Raw genomic sequence first — 23,197 nt, 5'->3', positions numbered from 1 at the left:
TAGCTTGCAAATAATTGCAAGTGGAACATCTACAGGACTTCCACGGCGTCCGTCCGTGAGCAACTTTCGGACACGAGAACCCATGTCACACAAGCGTTGACCTCGCTCCGGAGCTCGCTCTGATGTCTTCTCGGAGGTTGCGAAGGCTTGGCGTTATGTCACGCCGCAGCTTGGTGACCCACGCATGACGGTTCACTTTCTGCCTCTTCCACAATGTGTCTTTATGCTGCCGTTGCTCGGCGCTGAAAGAGAAGGGCCGCGCTCGCCTCTCACTCTTTGAAAATTAAGTTGCCGTCGCACGCCTTGGCTCTCATTGTCTCGGAAGCGGCGAGCCGGTGCTTGGTATTCCCGGCACAAAACGGCCTTGGCGGCGTGCTGCCATTCGGATTCCCTCCCTCGCCATTCCCACTTAATCCGGGTCTGAGCTCCGGCCCGCCTCCCCTGCATACGACTGACTGTACGTGTGACATGGGAACCGGTCGGCTGCGGGAAAGTGACCGCAAAGGACGTTTCGGTATTTGCATTTGCATCATTAGGGAGAGCCGAGAGGCGTCTCACCTGCTATCTTATGAAGTGCTACCTTTCATGGCATTCGTGCAGCTGGTTTTTGTTTTCCGCAGGCAGCAGAGCTCCAGGAATCCCAGAGACTTAACTCACTTCATCAGCCATTTTGGAATTTTCTCTCAGTTTTAGTCCAGTTTGAATCGAGCTTGTTAGTTTTTAGCACATTTACATCATTTCATCCTGTTTTTCATTCGGGCAAGTTTTAGTGAGTCGAGGATTTTAGTCCAAGAAAACAAAATTTCATTCGTCTTGTTTTAGTCAACAATTTGATCTCATTTTAGCCCAAAAATATTTTTTCGCCCTTTTTTTGTCAGTAGATATTATACACATATTTCATGTATGAAATGTAGTAGGTCAAAGTTGCTTTGAATTATACCGCATAATTTTAGTTTATTTTTTCTAAATTTTTTTTAGTTCATTTTAGTTTTTAGTTTGCATCCAGGTCTCAGATTGGTTCATACTTCTGTCTTCTATAATTATACTTACGATTCAACTCAAACTGTAGTTGCCCAATTAGTATAATTTTCTCAATTAAACAAATTCAAGTATACACACAATTATATCAACAAGTGGCGACTATCGCTACATGCTAGAAGCTAGTACGCTAACTAGCATTAGCCAGTTTGTTGTAATTCAAGTACAAACAAAATTATATCAACAAGTGGCGACTATCGCTACATGCTAGAAGCTAGTACGCTAGCTAGCATTAGCCAGTTTGTTGCAACATTAGAGCCATTGATTTTATTTTAGGTTATAAATAACTATCACCAAACTTTTTTAAAAAAGGAGGCTTTTAGTCTCGTCTTGTGAAAAATCTGATATTTTCATCCAGTTTTTATTCATAAAATTAACACTACTTAGAGATGAGCTGTCCAGAATCAGAATCATAGTTATTGGCCTACATGGATGGTAAAACACAACTAATTCTTCTTCAGTATTTGTAACCACTCTAAAACTATTACAAAAATAAAACATACATTTAGAAGACAAACATAAAGTCATGTCAAGTGTCCAATAGTGCGGTAAGACTGACGAGACACAGACGGCTGAAGCTACGGCGATGAATACAAGAATATTGAATGTCTGCTGGTTTCGGTGTGCGTTGTTCCATATCGCCATGCTATCAAGTTTCCGAAAACATTCCACTGCCTTGTGAAGGCAACATGCCCGCCATTCAAAGATCTGCGCTAGTTGAGGAAACGCATGCTCTGAGACTTTATTGTCTTTGCTGTTCACTGATTTGTCAAATATCCGCTCTGCTGATCAACTCACTAATTAGGATGTCTGAGCATCCCTGATGACCCTCTTAGAGGGTAGAATCAGTTTATGGGGGGGGGTTATTTAACGTGAGTTAATGTGATTGGTTGGGTCTGAACACAACCACGTTGTAGCAGGGTGTCCAAACTTGTGCTACCAAATTAGCATCGTTTATTTGTACTCTTGAAAAGAACATTACTGAAGTTTTAAAACGATTTATCTTCGTTTTATTATATTTAAAAAAAAAAAAAACGGGGTGTGTAGACTTTTCATATCCAATTATATAGATACTGGGTGTCCCAAAAAATGTACTGATCTGATAGATGTTGCATATGGATATTTTGAACAATCCCGCCTGCTTCAAACTGATCTCTTATCTGACATGAGAATGTGTTTTTCAAATCTGAAACAAAACAGAAACCGTTTGATAACAATCTATCCAAGAGTGGTTGTGTTGACCAAGGCCCTTTTGTCTTGTTTACAAACGTACGTGTCCTACTTTTCTCGGGGGGTTGTCCGACACATTCCAGAAAGTTTGCTGTGCACTTACAGTTTGTTGTCCCGTCCCAGAATGGGCGCTAATCCGACCCGCAACTGGGGATGAGCGTGGGGTTTAATGAGGTAACAAACGATGGCAGCTTGTATGAATGAAGGAGTTGTTACCGGAGGTGCTGGACTCGGGGGGGTCGACAGCAGGAAAACGCTTCCTCTCATGAATAGTCATCGGGGCCACACGTCATCCCCGTGAATTCTAATCAGGCTTACATGCACGGTTTTTCCTGCTCATTAATATTCATGAGTTAGTGAGGGTCTCCTTTGGGGTTCAACGTCTGTCGGCCCGAAGGAACGCAGATAATTGGACTGGTCTGGAGCGCCTTCACATGTTGATTATTTTCATCTTCAGCGGGAGTCAGGACAGGAAACATCACCTGCAAGCCTCCGAGGCTCTCATCCTAGCTAGCTAGCCCTTGTGGACAGTGTACAGTGTAAAAAAAAACTCACAAAAATTCCCAAACAAACGCCAAAAAAATATGTGATGGGTAAAATTATGTCTAAATGGAAGTCAGTTTTGCGGTAATATTTTCAGGCTTCTGCTAGAAAGCAATAAAAAAAATGTCAGGAAGAGATCACTTTATTTGGGGTTAGGGGAAAAGCATCCCCAACAGATGGTAGAATGCGGTTCATTTTAAACGCAGTTAGGAGGGTGTGCACACTTGTGCAACCGCATTATTTCAGCTATTTTACTTTCCCGCTACAAAAAAATGTTGAGTTGTTAAGGTTTGGATTAGCTTGCTCTCATTTTTCATTTCATAACGGCATTTTAATTGGGGTGTGTAGACTTTTTATATCCAACCTATCTCACGAAATCTGTTGGTTTGCGGTATTTTTTTTCCAGCCCATGAATCTCCAAGTTTTCAACCTTGTCTGACCTCACCTTTCTGTTTACAACTTTTTGTAAACTTTTTGTGTGTGTTGAGAAAACTAACGAGCCTATTTGAACAAAGGAAGGAATATAAAACGCAGATGTCTGTTTTCAATAAAACTCAACTCAGCTTTCACTTATGGAGCACTTTAAAAACAACCACAGCTGCATACCAATCACTGTCGTAAAAGTAAGAATCGGAAATATAAAATACAGTTTGAATAAAACTATTCGAGACAATAAAACGCTACAACAATATAACCTTAATTTTTTCTTTAACGTTCAACTAAAGGTCAAGAGTAATCAGAAAAATTAATACTCATGTCAAGTAATGTGCCTGTAAAGTTTGTTTACAAGTTGTCACTTATCTTTTGAGACATTCCACTCATTCTGTGGCGGCAAGAACTTTGTGCTTTTGGGCTGCTGTCAACTTGATGTGAGCTTCGTTTGCGTTTACACTTGCCTGAAATGCTTAGAGGCGCTTAGATGTGCAAACATTCGAGAAAGTCCACACACAACAAAAATGTTAGATATTTTTGGGTTATGTAAAAGAAAAAAAAACAATCTGAGCTGTTAATATACATGGAAACAATTCAATAAAATATAAAATATTTCTGGATGAAAATGAAAAGCAATAGTTTATAATTATAATGCAGTTGCAAAAGTGCGCACACCCTCTTCGAATTGTCCACACACGGATTTGACCAATTACATTCAAACTCATGGTCAAAAAAATCGAGCCTGATTGATCGACCCCAAATAAAGACCAGATTTATTTATTTTTTTTGTTGCATCTTGCAGAAGTGAGCATCCCCAAAAATCAGCTGGATGCCATTAATATCATGTAGAATGCCACAAAACGTTTTTCAAAGAATTGGATGGAGCAAGCTATTCATCAGGAAGCGGAGACATTTTTAAAAAGTAGTGATGTTACTAATGACTGTTTGTTGGAAATGGAAAAAATACAAAAGGAGCTGCAGGAATTTCTGGCAAGTACAGGTTGTGTCCATTATGAAACAGCAATCTCCCTTATTTTTCATATTTGTGGGAAGGTAGCAAGGTGAACTTTTTCTTGCAAAGTATACTCTATTGTTTTATACGGAGCACAGCTTTAGTCAAGTAGATGGAAGTAGGATGGAATGTTGTTGTGATAAGTTCCAAAGACAAGCCCATTTTTGCCAGAGAGCCAACGACAAAGAATTTAACAACCCCCCCCCAAAAAATAATCATGCGAAATAAGCTTCACCAGAAGAAAGTTTTTTTTAATGGCCCAGTCTGAGCTTGGACTGTTTTATGGTGTTTATCGTTTTGTCTGATTTTGACTTTATGTAAAGCACTTTGCATGCAGCTGCGGTATTTTTTCAAGTGCTCGATAAATGAGTCAAAGCTGCTTCAGTGTGTGTGCGGTGTGCAACTAGCTTATTGAACTTGAACTTATGCAAATAAAATTTGGCTGTTGGTCAGCGTGAGCTTAAGTGAGAGTCCATTTTGGTCTCTCTCTATACCAAATGTGCTCAGACAACCAGTTGGATGATCTAGTCTGCCTTTTTCCAGAAGTTATGTTTTTTTTATAATTATTTTTATTCATATTTTATTATTTATATATATATATATATATATATATATATATATATATATATATATATATATATATATATATTTTTTATTGTGTATATTTTTATATGTTTATATTTATATTTTTAATTATTGTTTTATTATTATTATTATTATTATTTTATTATTATTATTAATAATACTATTTCTATATTATCAGAAAAATAATTCAAGATGAAGGCCTGAATCCACGACTTTATTTATTTATTTATTTATTTATTTATTTATTTATTTATTTATTTATTGGTATTTTATCCAAACGGACACTTCCGTGAAGGTACAACCTGAACTTGATTCATTCCAATTTATTAATTCAAATGTGTTTGTTATTCGACTTGACTTGTTGTCTGCTGAACCTGTGGCACATTCCATTCCTTCTGGACACCTGCAAATATTTTCAGCTTACTAAGGAGAACTGATTGCGCTGACGCACAACATCCTTCCTCTCTCCGCATGAACTAGTCCTTCCGTTCCATCCTCGTTTTGGATGCGTGGAATCTCCTCCAGAATGAGCACGTGTGAGCCGCTCTCGTGGCGGTTTACGGCTTGATGCCGTGCCACGTTTGCGCCTGCAATCATGCTGTGATTGGACCAGGACTGTTCTGATTCCCTTGGTCCAAATAGCAAACCACTAATGGCTTTTTAAAGCAAAGAGGAGCAGGTTGTACCATGTTTGGGCAAGCCGTAGGGGTGTTTTGTTCATGTTGCCAGGCTACAACCATTTAAATTCTCATTGGGATAATATCAATGGCTTAACAATGGCTTTGTGTTATAAAGTACCCGAATGTTACTTGTTTCTTTTTCTTGGATTTTTAAACTGATGGGATTTGTTTTATGGTAGGGCCCGCCATTATGTGCTAAATTATTCAAGAAGGTGGAAAACTTTTAATCTCGTTTGATAGACTAGAACAGGGTGTACTTCTAAGTGGCCCCTTGATTCATTAAAAAAAAAGGGAGGGGGGTGAGGGAGCTATTTCTGCATGCCTTTTTTTCCATATCTATCAAAATGTGACTAGAAAAAAAATTAATGTTATATATACAGGCGTACTAGCTTAGGAATTTTTCTACTTTGTACTGCATTGACTATGTGTGCGTGTTTGTTTGCTAATTCAACTTTTGAACAATCAGTCAGATTAGGGAATTTTTTTTCGCGGGCCACATTGTAGTCATAGTTTCTTTCGGAGGGCCATTATGACTGCCAATCCAAATAAATATATAAATAATTTATTATATACAGTAAAAGTTACTGTTATAAAAGAAGATATTAAAATGTGCAATTCTAGTAATGACACGAATTTGATGCACAATTTTTCTTCGCGGGCCACATAAAATGATTTGGAGGGCCCTATCTGGCCCCCGGGCCTTGAGTTTGACACCTGTGGGTTAGGGTGTGCGGTTTATTACGCTTGTGGCCTAGTCACCTGTCACACGAGTACGATGCATAAATCAAATCAAACCGTCAGTCTTGTGTGGTGGCTTTCTGGGAAAACCGTAGCATGGTGTTAAAACACGTCTGTGCACTTGCTTGCCTCAACTTAGTGCAGCCTCATGATTTTGCTGAGGTTCCTCCCACTAACATTCCTCACCTCCAAACACCGAGCAACGTCCATGAATTTTCTTGAGCCTTTGTCCTCGTTTGGGTTACGGGTGAGCTGGAGACTTTCCCAACTGTCTTTGGGCGAGAGAAGCTCCACTGTTCGCCGGGCAGTGCACCTATGGGCACTTTTGTCTTCAGAGAAGCTCATGTGAATGTTTTTTTAATATGGGTGGAAACATAAATCTAAATATTTAAAATGCCTTTCATCTGTTGACGGACAGCCACCAAAGAATTTTTATTTTTTAATTCAACAATATTTTTTTATTAAATTAGCACTGTATTGTTTTTAAACAAAATGTGATCAAACAATGAAAACGTGCTCAATTTAATAAGTGACACAATTGACTTTTTTGATTTTTCCATACAATCAATATCTAATCAAGGTTCTCAGGAAAAATTTGGGTTTGTAAAAAATAAAATAAATTGTTTTGCTACCTCCGTCGATGCTTCAAAAACAACTCTGGCCTGCAATAAAAATGATAAAATTGACATTCTGAGAAGGTCACTACGATAATTATAATGCGAGTGTGTGGTCTTAGCTAGCAGACCTCGCTAATTTGTCTTTTGTTGTAATATAACTGATTTTAATATCGAAGCTGGTGTAACACTTAACAGATTTTTGTTGGTGGTGATTTTTTCGAATGAAAAGGTGTGCCGTGAATGACAAAAGGTTGGGAAACACTGCTCGAGAGATCTGACAATACTTGGTTTGCCCTGTGACATCATCAAGGATGATGATAGCTTTTAAGTGGCTTCCAAGTTAGCTGTTCTTGTTGCACGTGCCAACATTTTTAATGTTTTCTTTCGAACTTAATTGCCTTTCACATTAACATGATCAGTGGCTTCACCCACATTGACGCCTGAGGGTCTGCTGTGAAAACCGCAAACCATCCCAACATTCCAGTCAAGCTTTTTGTAGAAGCATGTCTGAGTCACATGACCCAAGAACCTCAAACCACTCATTTAATTTAATAATAAGACATTTATTTTTTGCAACAGTCACCATGACGAAAACATTGAAATGTTACTGTACATGTGTGCTTCTAAATGAATCTAAGAAATTGAGCTAGTAAAAAGTGTATTAAAAAAAAATAAAATTAAAAAAAAACATCTTCAAGGCAGAGATGAAGATGGTGATGATCCACATGACAGTGTTTTTAGGCCTCTTATGACAATACTCAAATACAGACAGTACCTCTTTGGTTCCTTGAATGCAGTTTTAGAAAAATAACTTTTTTTAATTTGATGTCCCGTGTTGGCAGCTTCTCAGCTCCTCAGTGCAAATAATCGAATAACGGTGAATGGGAGGGGTTGCGAATGGGAGGGGCCAGAGAGGCGTGACCGTGCCGAACGTTCCGCAGAGCAAGTCGAGCAAACTAGAGAGCGATAAAGCAATGCGTACGTTTCAAGTATTGCCGATAGTGATAGTTTGTCGCTGGCGTTCAGCTTGTCTGCTGTGTGCTCAATATGTTGCATAGCTTGTGTGGCACTTGTGTCTTGGACTGGTGAGGCGCCACCTAATGCTCACTGGAGGCATTTCAATCCGCAAGTGCTCTTAACCGTGTGAGGAGCTGAGCCTCAGCGTGAGTTTGTGATTTGAAAATTGGCTGTGAGGTCACAGAGGTCAACTCCCAGCGTACAACCATGCAAATACAGTGGTACCTTGACTTAGGAAACACTTTAAAAAAAAAAATAGGAGTGCATTGTAAAAGATAAATATGAAAACATAAAGAACTGATTGTGTGAATTCAGCCAAAACACATAATGTGGTATTTGCGTCTCCTTTAAGGGGCGTGGCCTTGTGAGTGACATCACAGGTTATACAGCTATTAATAATTATAGCAAAAATTTTTGGATAATTGACGCTGAGGGGGAAAAAAAATAACCTGCCAATAAAAAAAAAAGGAGGTTGGCTCCCCTCCCAAAAAACCAACAACATTTTAGTTGTTTGAAAAATAATTAATACAATTGATAAATACCATGAATAAATAATTACAGTAAGGCAATTTAAAACTTTAAAACCGCCCCTTTGGCGATACAATTGTTCTAAAACAGCCACTTTTGTATTTTTAGGGGCGCTCGTAAGTCAAGGTACCACTGCGCATGAACAAACATAAATATATGTACAAGCTTATACGCAAGTGCACGTGAGAGCGTGCACTTCTCCAGACCTGGTTCCGAGCTCAAGCGCAGCCGCACTCCTCCACGATCATGTTGGGAACGTCTCGTTTGACAATGTTGTACTCGTCGTCGAAATACAGCATGGACATGGTGCTCAGCCTGGTCGGGATGCAGCAGGAGTTCATGGAACCCGGGCTCATCCCTCGCATGCGGTACTGGTTCACCACCGCCGTGTGGAAAGACGACGCCGACCCCGGGACGCCCGCCATGTAAGCGGGACACTTCCCTTCACAGTAGTTCCCGAAGTAACCGGACGGCGCGATGATCCAGTCGTTCCAGCCTATGAGTCGGAAGTCGATGTAGAACTGCTGGCGGCAGCACAGACCGCCGCTGCCGTCGCATTCCAGTCCTCGCTTCCGAATGCGATGCTTGGCGTCCACCTGCCGGGCCTGCAGCACCAGAAAAGGCCGGTGCGACTCGTCGTTGCGGTTGAGGAGGACGGGCGCCACGCCCGCCGCCTCGCATCCGTCGCAGCGCACGTCCAGGTTCTGCCGCCGGTCGCCCTGCTCGAACACCAAGCGCACGGCTTGGGTCAGCGTGAAGGTGTGCCAACCGCTTCGTTTCAGCTCCACGCACTTCTCCACCAGGTTCCACTTGCTGCTCAGGCCTGGTTCCTGGTAGTACACCTTCACCGTTACTTTCCGCCGCGAGCGCACCTCGACGGGCGGTGGAAGCAACTTGAAGTAGAGCCAGAGGGTGGCCTGTAGCACATCCAGGTTCTGGTTGCCCTCATTGGAGATCAGGAAGAACAAACTGGACTTGGACATCACCAGATCATCTGCAACAAGTGGCACAACGAGAACTGATAAAATTAGGATGACATTTGACCTCAGAATTTGCAAGTTGGGCTTTTCTTCTGTGTTGCTCATCTGGACTGATCCCCCCAGTGGCCAATTGGAATATTAAGAACAATTGTTTAGTCCTGGGTGTCAAAGTCCAGGCCTGGGGGCCAGATGCGGGCCACCAAATCATTTTATGTGCCCCACTAAAGAAAGATTTAAGGCATTCTGACAGAAATCTATTCAAATTGAGGATTTTTTTTTCAGGTTAATTTAATCCAAGGGACCTGAAGCAAGGATTTTATTAACTATATATATTTCATATATATAAATATATATTTATATAAATAATATATTTTTTTAAAAACATAATAGAATTATATATATATATATATAATATATATATGTATAATCAATTCACATTGTATAACAGCAATCATGTCTGAAAAGTGGATTCCCCCAGGCCCTTAATTCCAGTATTAAACACGCTAGCAGTGTTAATTAGCATGGCTTCTCCGTCATCCCTTTGTGAGAGGGATATTTGTCAGAACAGTGTAGCTTTTTCTCGGCAGCGATGATTAGTGACTTCGGAGTAACGTGTTGAGCCACAGAAGCCAGCTGAAGCTTGTTGCTACTTGTAGCGCAAGTAGCACCGAGCTACTCAAGCCTCGACCTCTGCAAGTGTGTGGCCAGCCTAGCAAAACCTTTTTGGGACTGTCCCGGTGGTTGATTCTCAGTTTTGCAATTAAATTTGTTTTGATGTAGTGCGAAATGCGATGCGAGACCGCATTTTTTGAGTTTTTTTTTCACAGTCCTAATAACGGACACCATAACATCTGGTCAGCGACCAAAATAAATGAACAGTCTCATCTGCGGGCCAGAGCAAACATGCACAGTAGCCCACAGGTACAGTTTACATGCTGATTGACAAGTGAAGAAGATTAGGGCAATTATTCAAGAGTGAACTTTGTGAACTCTGAGCGGAGCCGATTGAGAGTGACACTGAGAACCCGAGATAATCATAAAGCTTCACACTTGGATGCACATCTTAATGCACACACACGCACATGCACACGTGCTAGGTGCGAGTGCACGTTCACGACTCGTTCTTGTGATGTTTCTGAAGATGCACAGAGGCAGTCAGTTTACTGGCTTGGTCCGATCGAGCGCAACTGGAGCAGTCAGCTGGAAGCCACTGATGCAACCATTCTTGATAGAAACATCTGAAGGCTGTCACGGCTCTAATTATTTTTCAGGAGTGATTTAGGAGTGTCCAACTTTTTTTCCAGCATGTGAACATAACATATGTTTCTGTCAGCAACAAGTGTGACAAAAAAGTCACATTTCTATTCACTTTCATATTATTATTATTAGGATGCCACGCATGCTCTGTAAAAAAATTAAAATGATTGGAAAAATTTAAAATTTCAAGGCAACAAATGAATAGAATTTTAAGTTTTGCTGTTTTGAAAATTCTTTCTTATATTTCACATAAAAAAAAGAAGTTTACCGACCTAATTATTCCTTGTATTGTCTTCCAATATAAACATATAAGGAAAGAACAACAAAGCAAATTGCTTTGTGCAAGTTCCCCAATTCTGGCCTCCAAGTTGAAGAACTACTGGACAACGCACCTTTTTCCGCAAAGCTGATGATCTCCGAGCTCTCTTCCAGAACGTCATTGCTCATCGGGTGCCCGTCCAAATTGGGGATCTCCACCCTGCCGTCCTCCCGCAGCTTCCCGGCGTGGAGCTTCCGCAGCGCCGTCACCATGGCGGCCTTCGGCACCGGGTGCGTGATGTTGGGCCGCTTCCTCATCTGCAATCTGCTCAAGATGTGCCTCTTGACCGCCTCCAACAAGTCCGCGTCCAGCCGGCCCGTTTCCGCGGACTCCTCCGGCTGAGCGACGCCGCAAGACGCGCAGCTATCCCGGGACGGAGCGTGCGCCTCACCCTCGCTCGTGGTACTGGGCGAAGCAGTGCTGAGGATGCAGAGGACGCAAGTCGAGAGCAGAGCCAATCGGAGTAGCCAACAAGTCATTTTCTGTTTGAGAATGAATAGAAGAACTTTGGTCCCGCTTTGGTCACACTTTAAGTCATCAAGTCCAAAGTGAAGTCCAGGGAACGCTCTGTTACATCACGCCAACACTTTGCCACTCAGTTCTAAAGATGAAGACGAGTCACGCTTCAAAAGGAAACCTAACCCGAACCCTTCAAAGTATCCCACAAAATGTGAATCCATTTGAAAAGTTGCGCCATTTCTTCAGAAGTTCCCAAGCACGGCTGCTGCTGCTGCTGCTGCACTGTGGCCGAGGAAAGAGGAGGATGAGGACGAGGTGGACGAGGAGGAGGAGGTGTGCCAGCGAATGAGTCCATTCTGGCATCTGGGACCCTCGACGCACCACACCACCAAGTCCTTCTTTACGCGGGTGGGAGTGGCCAGTGATTTGGTGGGTGGGGTTCAGAAGAAATTCTTAATGATTCCTCACGTTTCACTTGAACCTCTTTTTTTTTTTTTTTTTTTTTATCTCACGTGAAACAAGACCCGGTGCACAAGTTCCTCGCATTTTTTTTTTTACTGCTTATCAGCGGTGGAACAATGACTTCGACTTGACCCGTCTCTATCGTACAGGCAAAAGTTATCCAACGAGTGTGATAATGCCGTGCAATATTAGTTTACTGCTTTTTCACGATTGCATTTGTGGTATCTAATAACAATTATGCTATAGATTATTTCAAACCGTGCTCTTCTCCCAGAAACTTAAAAACTTGTCTTAAATAGTGTAATAGAGGGTTCTCGTTTCCTCATTTTTATTAGACGGTTCTTTTTTTAAAGACAATCAAGAGTAGTTTGAGAAGTGAAATTTGATCAACATATCTGATACTTGCATAATTCATCAGAAGTAGACCCTAAATTGAACTAGTGTGGTGCAACAGTGCCACCTTTTGGCGAGTGTATTGTAACTGCAACGCTAGATACTTATTACCCCAATGATCACCCAAACATTAAACTAATGGTGCTCTTAGTATAATTTATCAATAAATGTAACATGTAAATCCTTGACCGTGATGCCTCAAAACCAACCAAAGACGAATGTTTATTGATAAGAAATATAACTACAATATCAATCTGCGTTTCCCTCGATAAAGTGTGAAAAATTAGTTTATTTTAAGAAGAGAAAACTCAATGAACACCTCGGTGCGTCACGCGACGTCATATCCTGTCAAAGTTCGTATCTTTTTCCAACGACAAAAAGATGTGTCACTCTGTGCACTGTTCCCAGATTTTTAAAATATAGAAAGGGAACCACTTTTCTTTTAAATATTATTACTTTGGGTGTAAAATTCCTAATAATGAAATGTGAGGCCGTGAACGCTGTGGCATGTTTATCAATTTACAGTCAACGCGAGTTACTCTCGCGGTAACGTTTTGAGCTGTCAAGAGATAGTCCTCTTGTCGCTCTTCCTTCTTTGGCTGCTCCGGCCACAACACAAGGTGGGGCACAAAAAGTCGGCTGCTCGTCCAACTTGATTTTCTATCACTACGCTGTATGGCGGGTAACTTTGCAAACAAGTGAAAGAAGTACTAACAGGTGAGTTTGCTGGTGTTTTTGTTACAGTTCACTACGTGTCTCGCTTTGCGAACAAAGTGTAATGTCGTTTGAACTCAACTGGTTCCCCCTGAGGGAGAAAGCACTATCTGCACCAGCATGTCACGTGAGCGTCACTGGTCTCGGCCAATCGTCTGTCTCGGGGGCGTACATTAAAAGGCTTAGATCCAATCAGAATCGAATTTTGATTTGAGGGCGGGAACCTGTAAAAACTATGTGGGGGCTTGTCGAAACTCGTTGATTGGCTGTCAGTTTACTCACAAACTTTGAATTGGTTCTGTTTGAGTAATCCCAACATTACATTTTTTTTATACATTCATTCATTCTGCCTCTTACCATTTTTTTCACCGTGAATTCGATGTGACGCTTTATTTCAACTCGATTGCTGCTATTCCGTTTCGTTTCATGAACTGCAGATTCATTGACTGTATTACAATTTATCAACGGATCATTAAATATCGCGGCCACAGCCAATATTGTAATTCATACTTTACTCAAATTGTATGAATATTACTAGGACATAATTACATTATGCTCTTTATTTATCAGTGCAATAGTTTAAAAAAATCGACTTACGAAAACACGGGTGTCAAACTCAAGGCCCGGGGGCCCAGATAGGGGGCGCCACATCATTTTATGTGGCCCGCGAAGACAAATTGTGCATCAAATTCGTGTGTCATTATTAGAATTGCAAATTGTCTTCACTTTTAATATCTTAATTTTTTTAAATATTTGACCAGTTTTTACTCGTCTGATTTGAACACGAATTATTTGTCAGTTTGTTTTGTAGCTTTTACTGTCTATAATATGAGGTGCTCATACATTTATTTGGGTTGACAGTCATAATGGCCCTCTGAAAGAAACTATGACTGTACTAAAAGATGAAGAACTTAAACCTGTTGTTGCAATTCAGCCAGTTAGAAAACAGCAAATTGTATTAACAATTGAACATTGCGTTGAAATGTTTACAGTAGGTTAAATAAAGTGAACCTGCAAACACTCAAGTGTACTTCAAGTGCATCCTAAATTTAGACATTGACTCAATAAATCTTGATAAGCAGTTCTCCCAATGGCTGTGTGATCGTTTGCACTGGTCTGTGCAGGTGTCGCTGTGAGGTGTCATGGCTTCGAGCAAAAACAAGAACCAGACGTCTCTGGCGCTCCACAAGGTGATCATGGTGGGCAGCGGCGGCGTTGGGAAATCCGCCCTCACGCTGCAATTCATGTATGACGAGGTAAGATTGCCACACTTCCGTTTCCCAGTTAGCCACGCTTGTGTTTTCCGTCTGTCACCACGGTGTTTTGCTTGCAGTTTGTGGAAGATTATGAGCCCACCAAGGCCGACAGCTACAGGAAGAAGGTGGTCCTAGACGGAGAGGATGTCCAGATTGACATTCTGGACACGGCGGGGCAGGAGGACTACGCCGCAATCAGGGACAACTACTTCCGCAGCGGAGAGGGATTCCTGCTCGTTTTTTCCATCACAGAATACGAGTCCTTTGTGTCCACAGCAGAGTTAAGGTGTGCTCAAATTTTCTTTACAATATGTTGAATATGCCCCCACTCGTCTAAACTCGGCATTTATATGAATATTGCGTTTGTGGAATATGAGTCAAGCGACAAAATGTATCTATTTTTAATCCATCTGAGAGGGCGGCCATTTTGCCACCTGCTGAAGTACCGTATTTTCCAGACTATAAGGCGCACTTTCAATGAATGGCCCATTTTAAAAAGTCGTCCTTATATAAGGCGCACCAGACTATAAAGCGCACCATTAATGCATCGTGTCAGATTTTCAATCCAAATCAAATCATTCTCCATTTTATCTTTTTTATTTCGACTTCAGACGCAGCAAATTACTTTATAATCACAAAATAATGATCCATAGTCTTTTTGATTGATGATTCATAGTCTTCAGCGGGCGACCTATGATTGATTTCATGACACAATGCTTCGGGCCAGTTTAACTTTAGGAATTTGGTCCATATATAGGGCGCACCAGACGATAAGGCGCACTTGAGAAAATTTTAGGTTTTTAGGTGCGCCTTATTGTCCGGAAAATACGGTACACAAACAAGCAATTTTAATGGCTCCTTTCCAAAGGGAACAGATTCTGCGTGTGAAGGAAGAGGAAAGCATTCCCATGCTGCTGGTGGGAAATAAGTCGGACCTGGAGGATCGGCGAAAAGTCACTGTAGAGGAGGTGATGGAAAAAGTCAACGAGTGGCGCGTTCAGTATGTGGAGACTTCGGCTAAGACAAGAGCCAACGTGGATAAGGTACGCACATAGGGTTGCAAAAGTTAGACACCCTTAGTGACTTTTTGCTCTTTGGGTGTTTTTTTTTTTGTATTTTGTAATTTTTTCTTTACACGGGCAGGTATTTTGCCTCATTACACCCACTCGGTGTCCACTAAAAATGGCGATGGACCCTTACACACCCAATATAAAACCCAAAATAGTTAATAATTAATGAATTGCGTGGGATTGGTTGTATTTTCAAGACTCCCACATCTTAACTCACTGATGGAGCTCATGTCGAGCACGCTCTCTGATCATCCTGGGTTTCTCTCAGGTGTTCTTCGACTTGATGCGTGAGGTGCGCATGAAGAAAATGGCCGAGGGCATGGACAAAAATGGGCCAAGTGGAAAGAAGAAGAAAAAGCGCTGCTGCATTCTTTAACGCACTTACAGAGCAGGCGGAGAACACAAATGCTGCTGACGGACGACAATCACCCAGACAGCTCTTCTCAATCAGGGCCTAAAACGTGGCCAGTTTTTGTCATCCGAACACCGATTGTGCTAAAACGGTCCAAAGTGTCAATTTACCTGTGGACATTTGCTTGCTTGGTTTCTGCGTCGTTTCACACCTTTTGATAATGAATATATTTTACATTCTCCCCACGCTTCAGCGGTCACCTTCTAAATATTACATAGATCACGCCGGGATCAATCTATGTGTTCACTACACAACATGGGAAAAAACATGATTTGATAATAAAAGAAACTCACTTGTGTTTTGTATTTTGAAGCAGTTGTCATTGTTCAGCCGTGATGCTTTTTTTTTTTTTACTGCTATAATTCCCAGGTCGTTTGGATAAACATATCCGTCGAGCTATCTCATCATATACTAATTTTCACCTTTCTGCTCTTCTTTTTGAAAACAATGATGGAGAGGGGATTAATTAATTAATTTTTGCCTGTTTCTTCTCTAAGTATAATAATATGACTTCAGTCCGCTTCTTCCTCGACAAATATGCAATATAGTTTGTGTCTCATTGAAAAAAACAAAACAAAAAACAACAATATATACTACGTAGTACTCGTGGCACGTTGTTTCCCGCTACCAACACCAGGGGTCGCAGTTTCTCCATTAATACAGAGTGTCGCTTGAGCGTACTGGACTTTATTGTGACTGTCCAGTTAAGTCTGTACAAAACACACACTTACAAAGACACACTTCATTCTCGGAGAACGCGAATGTTCGAGGAGACAGGGTGGGAGGAAGAAACGCGGCTTTGTAGAAATTTTACTGCTGGACTTTCTGGATGGACAACAAATGCCAGCATACACACAATAGACACTAAGGGGATTTTTGTCTGCTTTGCGTCATCCCCTATTTTCTAATAAAAGCTAAAAGTCAGCACATGCCAGCCACCTGCATGTGTGTGTTTAATGTGTGCGTGCAGAAAAGGTGAGGGACAGTGACATTTTATTTATCAGCAGGTTTATACTCTCCTCAGGCAAATTGTGAATGGGGGCATTGAATGGCATTTGATTCCATGCCAAGTGCATGGAAGTCAACTATGTGAACCACCAGAAAATCTATTGTAGACACAGAAAGCGACCTACCAATTTACCAAATTCAAAGAGGCGTAACCGAGATGTGTGTAAGGGGCCACGTCCACAGAGTAAACTTCAAGGTACAGCTTTGGTATGTTTTGCCAGAAAGAGGCAGGTCAATAAATATTATTATTTATTTTCATTATTATTATTATTATTATTAAATAACGGCTGTCCCGTTTGTAAGTAAATAAAATATTGCTTAAGTGAAGTGTGTAGGTCCTGATAAGGTGGAAGAAAATAAAATAAACCAGAAAGCATTTATTTAATTTTTTCAACACAAATATCTCCATTTCTACTTAACTGCTTTTGCTCCCTCTGGTGATATGACAACACTTTTACTCATGTTTTAAAGGATATGACGTAACACACGAATCCCAGTGGAAGTGGAAAAGTAGATGTTGTTGCTCGTCTCCAAGGAAGAAGACGTGATGAAGGCTGGCCGCTATTCCCCAATGAATATGTCGAAGGATTGATGGTCGTTTATGGAGAGCTGTAACACCGCGAGTTGGAGTTTTCCCAAAGCTGGGTGATGAGTCTAATATCTGTGAGTTGTGTTTTGAAATTACTCTACGCGATCTACGCTCGGACGTTTATTTTGAAACGGGCAGGAAGCACATTGTGGTCAATAACGGTTGTTCCTCCTTCGTTTGTGCGGTGGATCCAGTCTACCGGGGATGGACCTCGGTGCACGGGACGGGACAGCGGCCGAACAGAACCCAACAAACCTGGCCAACTGATCACTTTGAAGGAAACTGGAGTGTTTTCTCGAAGCGCGTTCCCGAGACTGAGCTTCGGGTGGCGGAGGCAAACAAGACAAGGCTCGGGAGGAAGCAGGCGCGAACGAACCGCTCCGGGTAGGACCCACCAACCAGCTGTTCACGAACCAGATGTTTTGTGTCGATAAAATATTAGCCGTGTTTGGTCTTCTCCAAAGTGACTTTATTTGGAGAGTTCCCCCAAATTGGGAAGCCACAGCTAGCTATTTAGCTTTAGCTGGGGTCCAGCTAGCAGCTACCCTAGCCCGCTAGCAGCAAGGCCGTTGTGGAGTAATTGTCATGACTGCATGTGGCTCTGGAATCTTGTTTTGAACTCTATAAATCGGTACTAATGTCCTCCTCTTTTCCTCCTCTGCCAGTCGAGACATGGAGAAGTCCTGCTCAGGCTGCTGCACATCTGTCAGCCCCCCCGAGTCAGGAGCCGGGAGACGGCGGGGACCGAGTGCCCGCAGCGGCCAGTAGCTACGGCACTGCTCAGTGGCTGTGAGTACCATCGTGGTCATGATGATTAGGAATAGGAGACATGTTGATATAACTTGTATCTGCTTTTTCAGTTGTTCAGCAAACGTCCCACCCCTCTGGCTGAAGTCCCCATCAGCGATGAATTACCAGCAGCATCTCGCCAATTCGGCCGCCATCCGGTCCGAGATCCAGAGGTTCGAGTCCGTCCATCCCAACATCTACTCCATCTACGAGCTGCTGGAGCGAGTGGACGAGCCCTTGCTTCAGACCCAGATCCGGGAGCATGTCATCGCCATTGAAGGTAGGATTGCTCTAACGTTTTGAAAAAAGCTGTTTCGGATTTTTTTTGATGAACGCTGTGGAAGTCGGGTTGCTTCGTGGGATGTTCTGGCCATGTGGAGGAGCTGGGGAAGTTTGTTATGAAAGGTTCTGTAGTTGCTCTTGCGTAGTGAAGGAGGTGATGTTGAAATGCAAGAAAGGGAAAGGAGATTCACAGGAAATTTTGAACCACCCACCCATTGGTTTAACTTCACATGGGAGATCATTATGGATCCGATGTACAATATTCTGACGTCCAATCTCAGTTAATTTCATCGGTCCAGTGGAGCTCACATTTTCTGCAAATACTGCCGCGGTTGTTTGGAGCAACATGCAGATGTCCCATGAGTCATGTCCTGATTGGTCTTCCTCATTTCTGCATGAGGACCATCAGTTGGCGTTAAACACTGCTTCGTTTGTTGTCTTCCATAACCTTTGAGTGAGCATGAGGGAAAAATCGTCTTTGCAATGATGGAAGTTGCTTACGTAACGTACGAGCTGAAATATCTGCACCTTTTGTGCGTAATGCAGTTTCAACCCCACCCCCATGCAGATTAGGGCCAAGCGCAGACATTCAATTCCCCTCTCCGTTAAGTGCTTGTGTACTTTCTGCACATCATCATCTGGTGCCCTGCAGGCCCATCTCTGCGCATAAAGCCGAGGATGTGCTCGGCGGAATCGTGACGTGAGGATTGTAACGGCCATCGAATCGCAGCGGCCGTATTGCAATGGCGGCGGGAACATGTCGATGGGCATTTTAAATCCAGTTTTGTCACTTGTGAAGTCATCAAACCCGGTAGCATGTAGTTAAACCTGTAGGTTAAACCAAGGTCAGAGGTCACTCACTCTTGTTACCAACTGATGGCGAGTCAGAGAGTCGGGATTAGCGGCAAACACCACTTTTCCTTTTCCTTAATCCGCCCGCCAGACGCTCGTTGCCAAGCGGAGCTTCACACGAGACGCGAGATTATTCATGTTGATGTGTTTACCGCTGCTGCGTGTTTGTTGTTTTAGCAACATGCTAACGTACTTGGAAGCGCGGCGGTGCCGCTGAGGGTCCCCCACTGTCCAATCCGTGTCGTTCCAGGCACCCCGCTGAGTCTTGAGTCTTTGTCTCTTAAATGGTGTTGTTCTTTAAGATGACAAATCCCCTGACCCCCTTCCAAAGATGAGGGGCCTAAGCTTAACTGACATTTTCCTTTCTTTCTATCCTCTCGTTTTGCGTGACAATGAACGACGATGTCCCGCCTCCAGACGTCCGCCGTTGACAGGTGGTAGCGTCTACACTTGAAGGAATTCCAATTCCAGTATTTTAATGGACGTTGACTAGTTTCTGATAAATGATGGCATTTCTATCTGGACGTGATAGATTTTTGCAAATCAGACTTTGCCGATGTCGCTCGTTATAGTGAACCCAGACGAAATAAATTGTCCGGAATATTCCGCAGTAATCTTGTAGTTTGGAGGGGTGGGCCAGTATTTACTGCAACTCAAAATGTAATAATATCAGCCATTTTGGAGTAATAGACATTTCAGTGACAAAAAAAAAGAATGAAAACTCGGTCTGTCACAATCAAATATTTTTTTAGAATCGATTTATTCTATTGATTATCGCAACGATTAATCGAATATATTTTATTTACGTCCAAAAACTCATTTTCCCCAGTTATTTTTTATTTGCTATTGCTTAGTGATAAAAAACAACTGCTAAGCAATATCACACAATAAATCAAACAATATAGATTATTTCTTGATTTTACTCGCTTTATCTTGTCAGTAGTATCTGTCTTCTCTCCTGATGGTCAAACAGAAAGGCGGCGTAGTTCCGATGTCGCTCAGGCGTCCACCTGATCCGCGATGGATCATCTATCATGTTTTCAGGATAAATGAAACAAACGGAAGCGAAAGGTCAAACGGAAGCCACAAAGAGCCCTTCGCCTCATAAGCTGACGCTGTAACCATAGAAGCACCTAATGGCCTCAATCAGCACATTTGAGCGGGCAGCGCGAGCGTCACTCGGCAAGACCAAACCAAAACAAACAAGCCGATTAGTATCTCGATGACCGCCCGCGTGTCCTTTACAGACGCAACTGTCCGAAGCGGGACATCGCCGCGTCCGAAGAACACTTTCGCACGGCCGCTGCGGCTCGGCCCGTTCGGTTCATTACACGCGATTGTGAGTCTTAAGCGTTCAACTTCACACTCGACTTTTGCCGTCCTGGCGGTTATATGCGTCATGTTGGCAGCTGCAGTTGTTCTCCAAACGCTCCCCTACCAAAAGGAAGCACCGGACACCGACCCAAACAATAGCAGAGGCTAGTCCCACACGGATCGCACGCGGGTATTAAAATAGACTTCCTGTCCTCAGCGCAACAATGCTCCCGTATCTTCCTGTGACGGCGGCGACTTGTTAAAAAAGCTCCGATACCACGACGCGGATACCAGCCTGACGTAAATGTAATCTGCCCTCCTTCAGGCGATTTTAACTGCTCGTCCAATATTCTAATATTGCTTATAATATAATATTTCAACAGTTTTGCTAAAAAGAAATGCAAATATAGCTCTTGATGTCCACCATTGTTGTAATGTTTTGATATTTTTGCACTACAAATCAGACATTTGTCCTGTGCAAGAAAATCCAACACTCATTTTCTATGGTTGAAATGACCATCATTTGTTCACTCCTTTATTTTTTAAGAGCCACTGAAGGCACTATAGGGGATAACCAGCACTCACTTCACATTCCAAGGGCACGAGAAAATCGCCAACTCACTATATGGTGGACTGTATTTTTGATAATCTGTCATCTGATCCCTGGAGCCACACCTCCAAGAAGCAAGTATTGTGGAGGGAACAGAAAAGGCCGAAAAATGTGGAAGGACGAGGTTTCCCTCGGATTGCGAAAAGACACAAGCAGTTTGAATTAATCATGAGCAGAAGAACATGAGCCCCAGGTAGTGTCTCTAACTTGAGAACCTGAAATTTGTTCTCTTGGGTCACCGCACAAGTATTTTGTGTATTTTGTGTCGGTCTTATTTTACTTATTTCATTTAAAATGGTTCAGTGATGTGTGTCTTTATTCCAATGTTTACACTCTAAACATGCCACACTGCAGTCTATGGCTCCCAACCCTTACTGACATTTTTTTTTTTTTTTTTCATTGTGGTCACTGTGCCCTCGTTCGTCCACGTGTATTTGCTTCGAGACGCGTTTATTTTTAGGAAGCGTTCTTTTATATCCAGCAACGACATCTTGTGGCGATAGTTCAGGCGAGGTGCACTACTGAATGATGCTCAGCAGGGGGCAGCAGTTAGTAACGTGTGCTGCCTGAGTATGCGCTGGCGTTTCGGAGTGATACATTTTTATTTATATAGCACGTTGAGATGTTGCTTTTAACCTGAAGCTGAATAGAACAATAATTGTAAACTTCTGAGGATGTGTTGTGTCCTGTAAATTGCAGAATATTCTAGTTTCAAAGTGATAAGGTCAATTGTTCCAAAGATCTTCTCTGGGTGAGAAGCAAGTACACCAACAAATGGGATGTGAATGTAATAATCGGTGGAAATGATGTCAGCTTCATGCTTGTTGGATTTTTTTTTTTTTTTTTTTAATGAAGTAACTGAAAAGAGAATTGTAATAACCTACAAGCATTCAAGGCAGTAAACTCTGTGGGGGGTTTCTGGTGGTGAGCTCAGAGAAGATGTGGGCCACAAAAAGTAGGTCATACACATTACTAATGTATTTGTCGTATTTGCGCTTTTGTTGTTGCTCGGAGAGCATCTGCAACTCCAGATCAGCTGTGAAACGCCAACTACAATTTTACCTCAAAGACTTCATGAAGCCTCCGCGGAGCAGAGGATGCTAATGAAGGTCGACAGTTACATTTGACAGAAATTCTCTTGGAGCAGTTACCACCCAAAGCGAGGCGGCTGGTTACCATGGCAATTTCCCCGCGTCTAAACCGGTTGGGCGAAAGGCTTGATTTTCTTCTTCTATGCAAATTGACAGTTGCTAATGTGGAAATGTGATTCTTCCTCTCAATGAGGTTTTTTTTTTGTTTTGTTTTTGATGGCACTGGTGTTGATGAGCTTCTTCCTGGCAGCAATAGATACTCCCCAACGTGCCCTCCCCCTCTTCCCATCGCTGACTGACTGACCCAGTTTTACTGTCTCTAGGGGGTGTGGCAATACGGGGGGGAGGGAGATGATGTACCTCCTGCCGATGCAACCTTTCAGGTGTGCGTGTATTTCCCAACGTTCACGGCATCCCGGTTTGAAGTTGCACCTTGAAGGTGACCTTGCTGATGGAACGTATCAGCGGGTCTGATTTTGACATGGGGATTTTGTGCTTCACCACAGAGATTAGAGAACTTCACAAGGAGTGTGATGACTCACCTGCTCCAACGCTGACCTCTTCAGCAAGGGACATACTAAATTATTTTTGTTATTCTATATTTTCCAATTTAAAAAAATGGCTGAAATGCTGTCATTTTGCAAACAGTTAAGATCAATGCAAAAACAATAAGTGCAAATAAGAACTGTTGTAAATAGGGAAGCCGATTCATGGCTCCACACAACAGGCACCGATTTTCTTTTTTGGGGGATCACAAATAACACCAAACGATGCCCAAACACTCAGCATATGTTGAACTACTGCATAATTACTCGTTTTGAATTCAACTTTAACACGGGGGTAAACGTTTTTTTTTTTTTTTCCTGTACATGTCCCTCATCGCTGGCAAATTAGTAATTCATTCAGTCGCTCTGTTGCAA

The 23,197-nt window shown here is 42.3% G+C and overlaps 3 protein-coding genes and 1 long non-coding RNA gene across 9 annotated transcripts in view; 3 read left to right on the top strand and 1 right to left on the bottom strand.

Moving 5' to 3' along the window:
* The window catches only part of LOC148402794 (uncharacterized), a 52,637-nt gene extending 40,638 nt beyond the window's left edge, over nucleotides 1-11,999 (top strand). For 3 of the 4 annotated variants that reach the window (XR_015863285.1, XR_015863282.1, XR_015863281.1), the window contains one exon: nucleotides 8,717-9,067. This is a non-coding gene — a long non-coding RNA (uncharacterized LOC148402794). Of the gene's footprint in view, nucleotides 1-8,716; nucleotides 9,068-10,970 lie in introns of those variants that run through there. The other variant, XR_015863293.1, reaches the window with a different exon arrangement.
* LOC148402795 (inhibin beta B chain) lies at nucleotides 7,443-11,809 on the bottom strand. The gene is made up of 2 exons (XM_088399684.1): nucleotides 11,050-11,809; nucleotides 7,443-9,414 (listed from the first exon to the last, which is right to left on the bottom strand). The coding sequence occupies exons 1-2, from the start codon at nucleotides 11,453-11,455 to the stop codon at nucleotides 8,639-8,641; spliced, it is 1,182 nt and encodes a 393-aa protein (XP_088255810.1). The 5' UTR covers nucleotides 11,456-11,809; the 3' UTR covers nucleotides 7,443-8,638.
* An 858-nt stretch (nucleotides 12,000-12,857) lies between the features above and the next one.
* LOC148402793 (ras-related protein O-RAL-like) lies at nucleotides 12,858-16,047 on the top strand. Of its 2 annotated transcripts, none has more exons than XM_088399697.1 (5): nucleotides 12,858-13,007; nucleotides 14,129-14,260; nucleotides 14,338-14,546; nucleotides 15,129-15,303; nucleotides 15,599-16,047. In XM_088399697.1, exons 2-5 carry the CDS (start codon nucleotides 14,147-14,149, stop codon nucleotides 15,704-15,706), a joined length of 606 nt encoding a protein of 201 aa, XP_088255823.1. In that variant the 5' UTR covers nucleotides 12,858-13,007; nucleotides 14,129-14,146; the 3' UTR covers nucleotides 15,707-16,047. The 2 variants fall into 2 exon arrangements, with proteins under 2 accessions (XP_088255823.1, XP_088255824.1); XM_088399698.1 differs by having other exon boundaries at nucleotides 12,885-12,972.
* A 1,210-nt stretch (nucleotides 16,048-17,257) lies between these two features.
* agap1 (ArfGAP with GTPase domain, ankyrin repeat and PH domain 1) overlaps nucleotides 17,258-23,197 on the top strand; it is a 41,154-nt gene continuing 35,214 nt past the window's right edge. For both annotated transcript variants that reach the window (XM_088399662.1, XM_088399652.1), the window contains exons 1-4: nucleotides 17,258-17,413; nucleotides 17,534-17,723; nucleotides 18,005-18,128; nucleotides 18,200-18,408. In XM_088399662.1, the coding sequence (XP_088255788.1) occupies nucleotides 17,399-17,413; nucleotides 17,534-17,723; nucleotides 18,005-18,128; nucleotides 18,200-18,408 (538 nt within the window). In that variant the 5' untranslated portion in view covers nucleotides 17,258-17,398. The remainder of the gene's footprint in view (nucleotides 17,414-17,533; nucleotides 17,724-18,004; nucleotides 18,129-18,199; nucleotides 18,409-23,197) is intronic.

The sequence above is a fragment of the Syngnathus floridae genome, chromosome 2 (genome assembly GCF_059516105.1).
Source record: "Syngnathus floridae isolate MCC-2025c chromosome 2, RoL_Sflo_1.0, whole genome shotgun sequence".
In the NCBI taxonomy this organism is placed as follows: domain Eukaryota; kingdom Metazoa; phylum Chordata; class Actinopteri; order Syngnathiformes; family Syngnathidae; genus Syngnathus; species Syngnathus floridae.
Note: the sequence above shows the minus strand (reverse complement) of the source record. Positions and strands in the feature narration are given on the sequence as shown.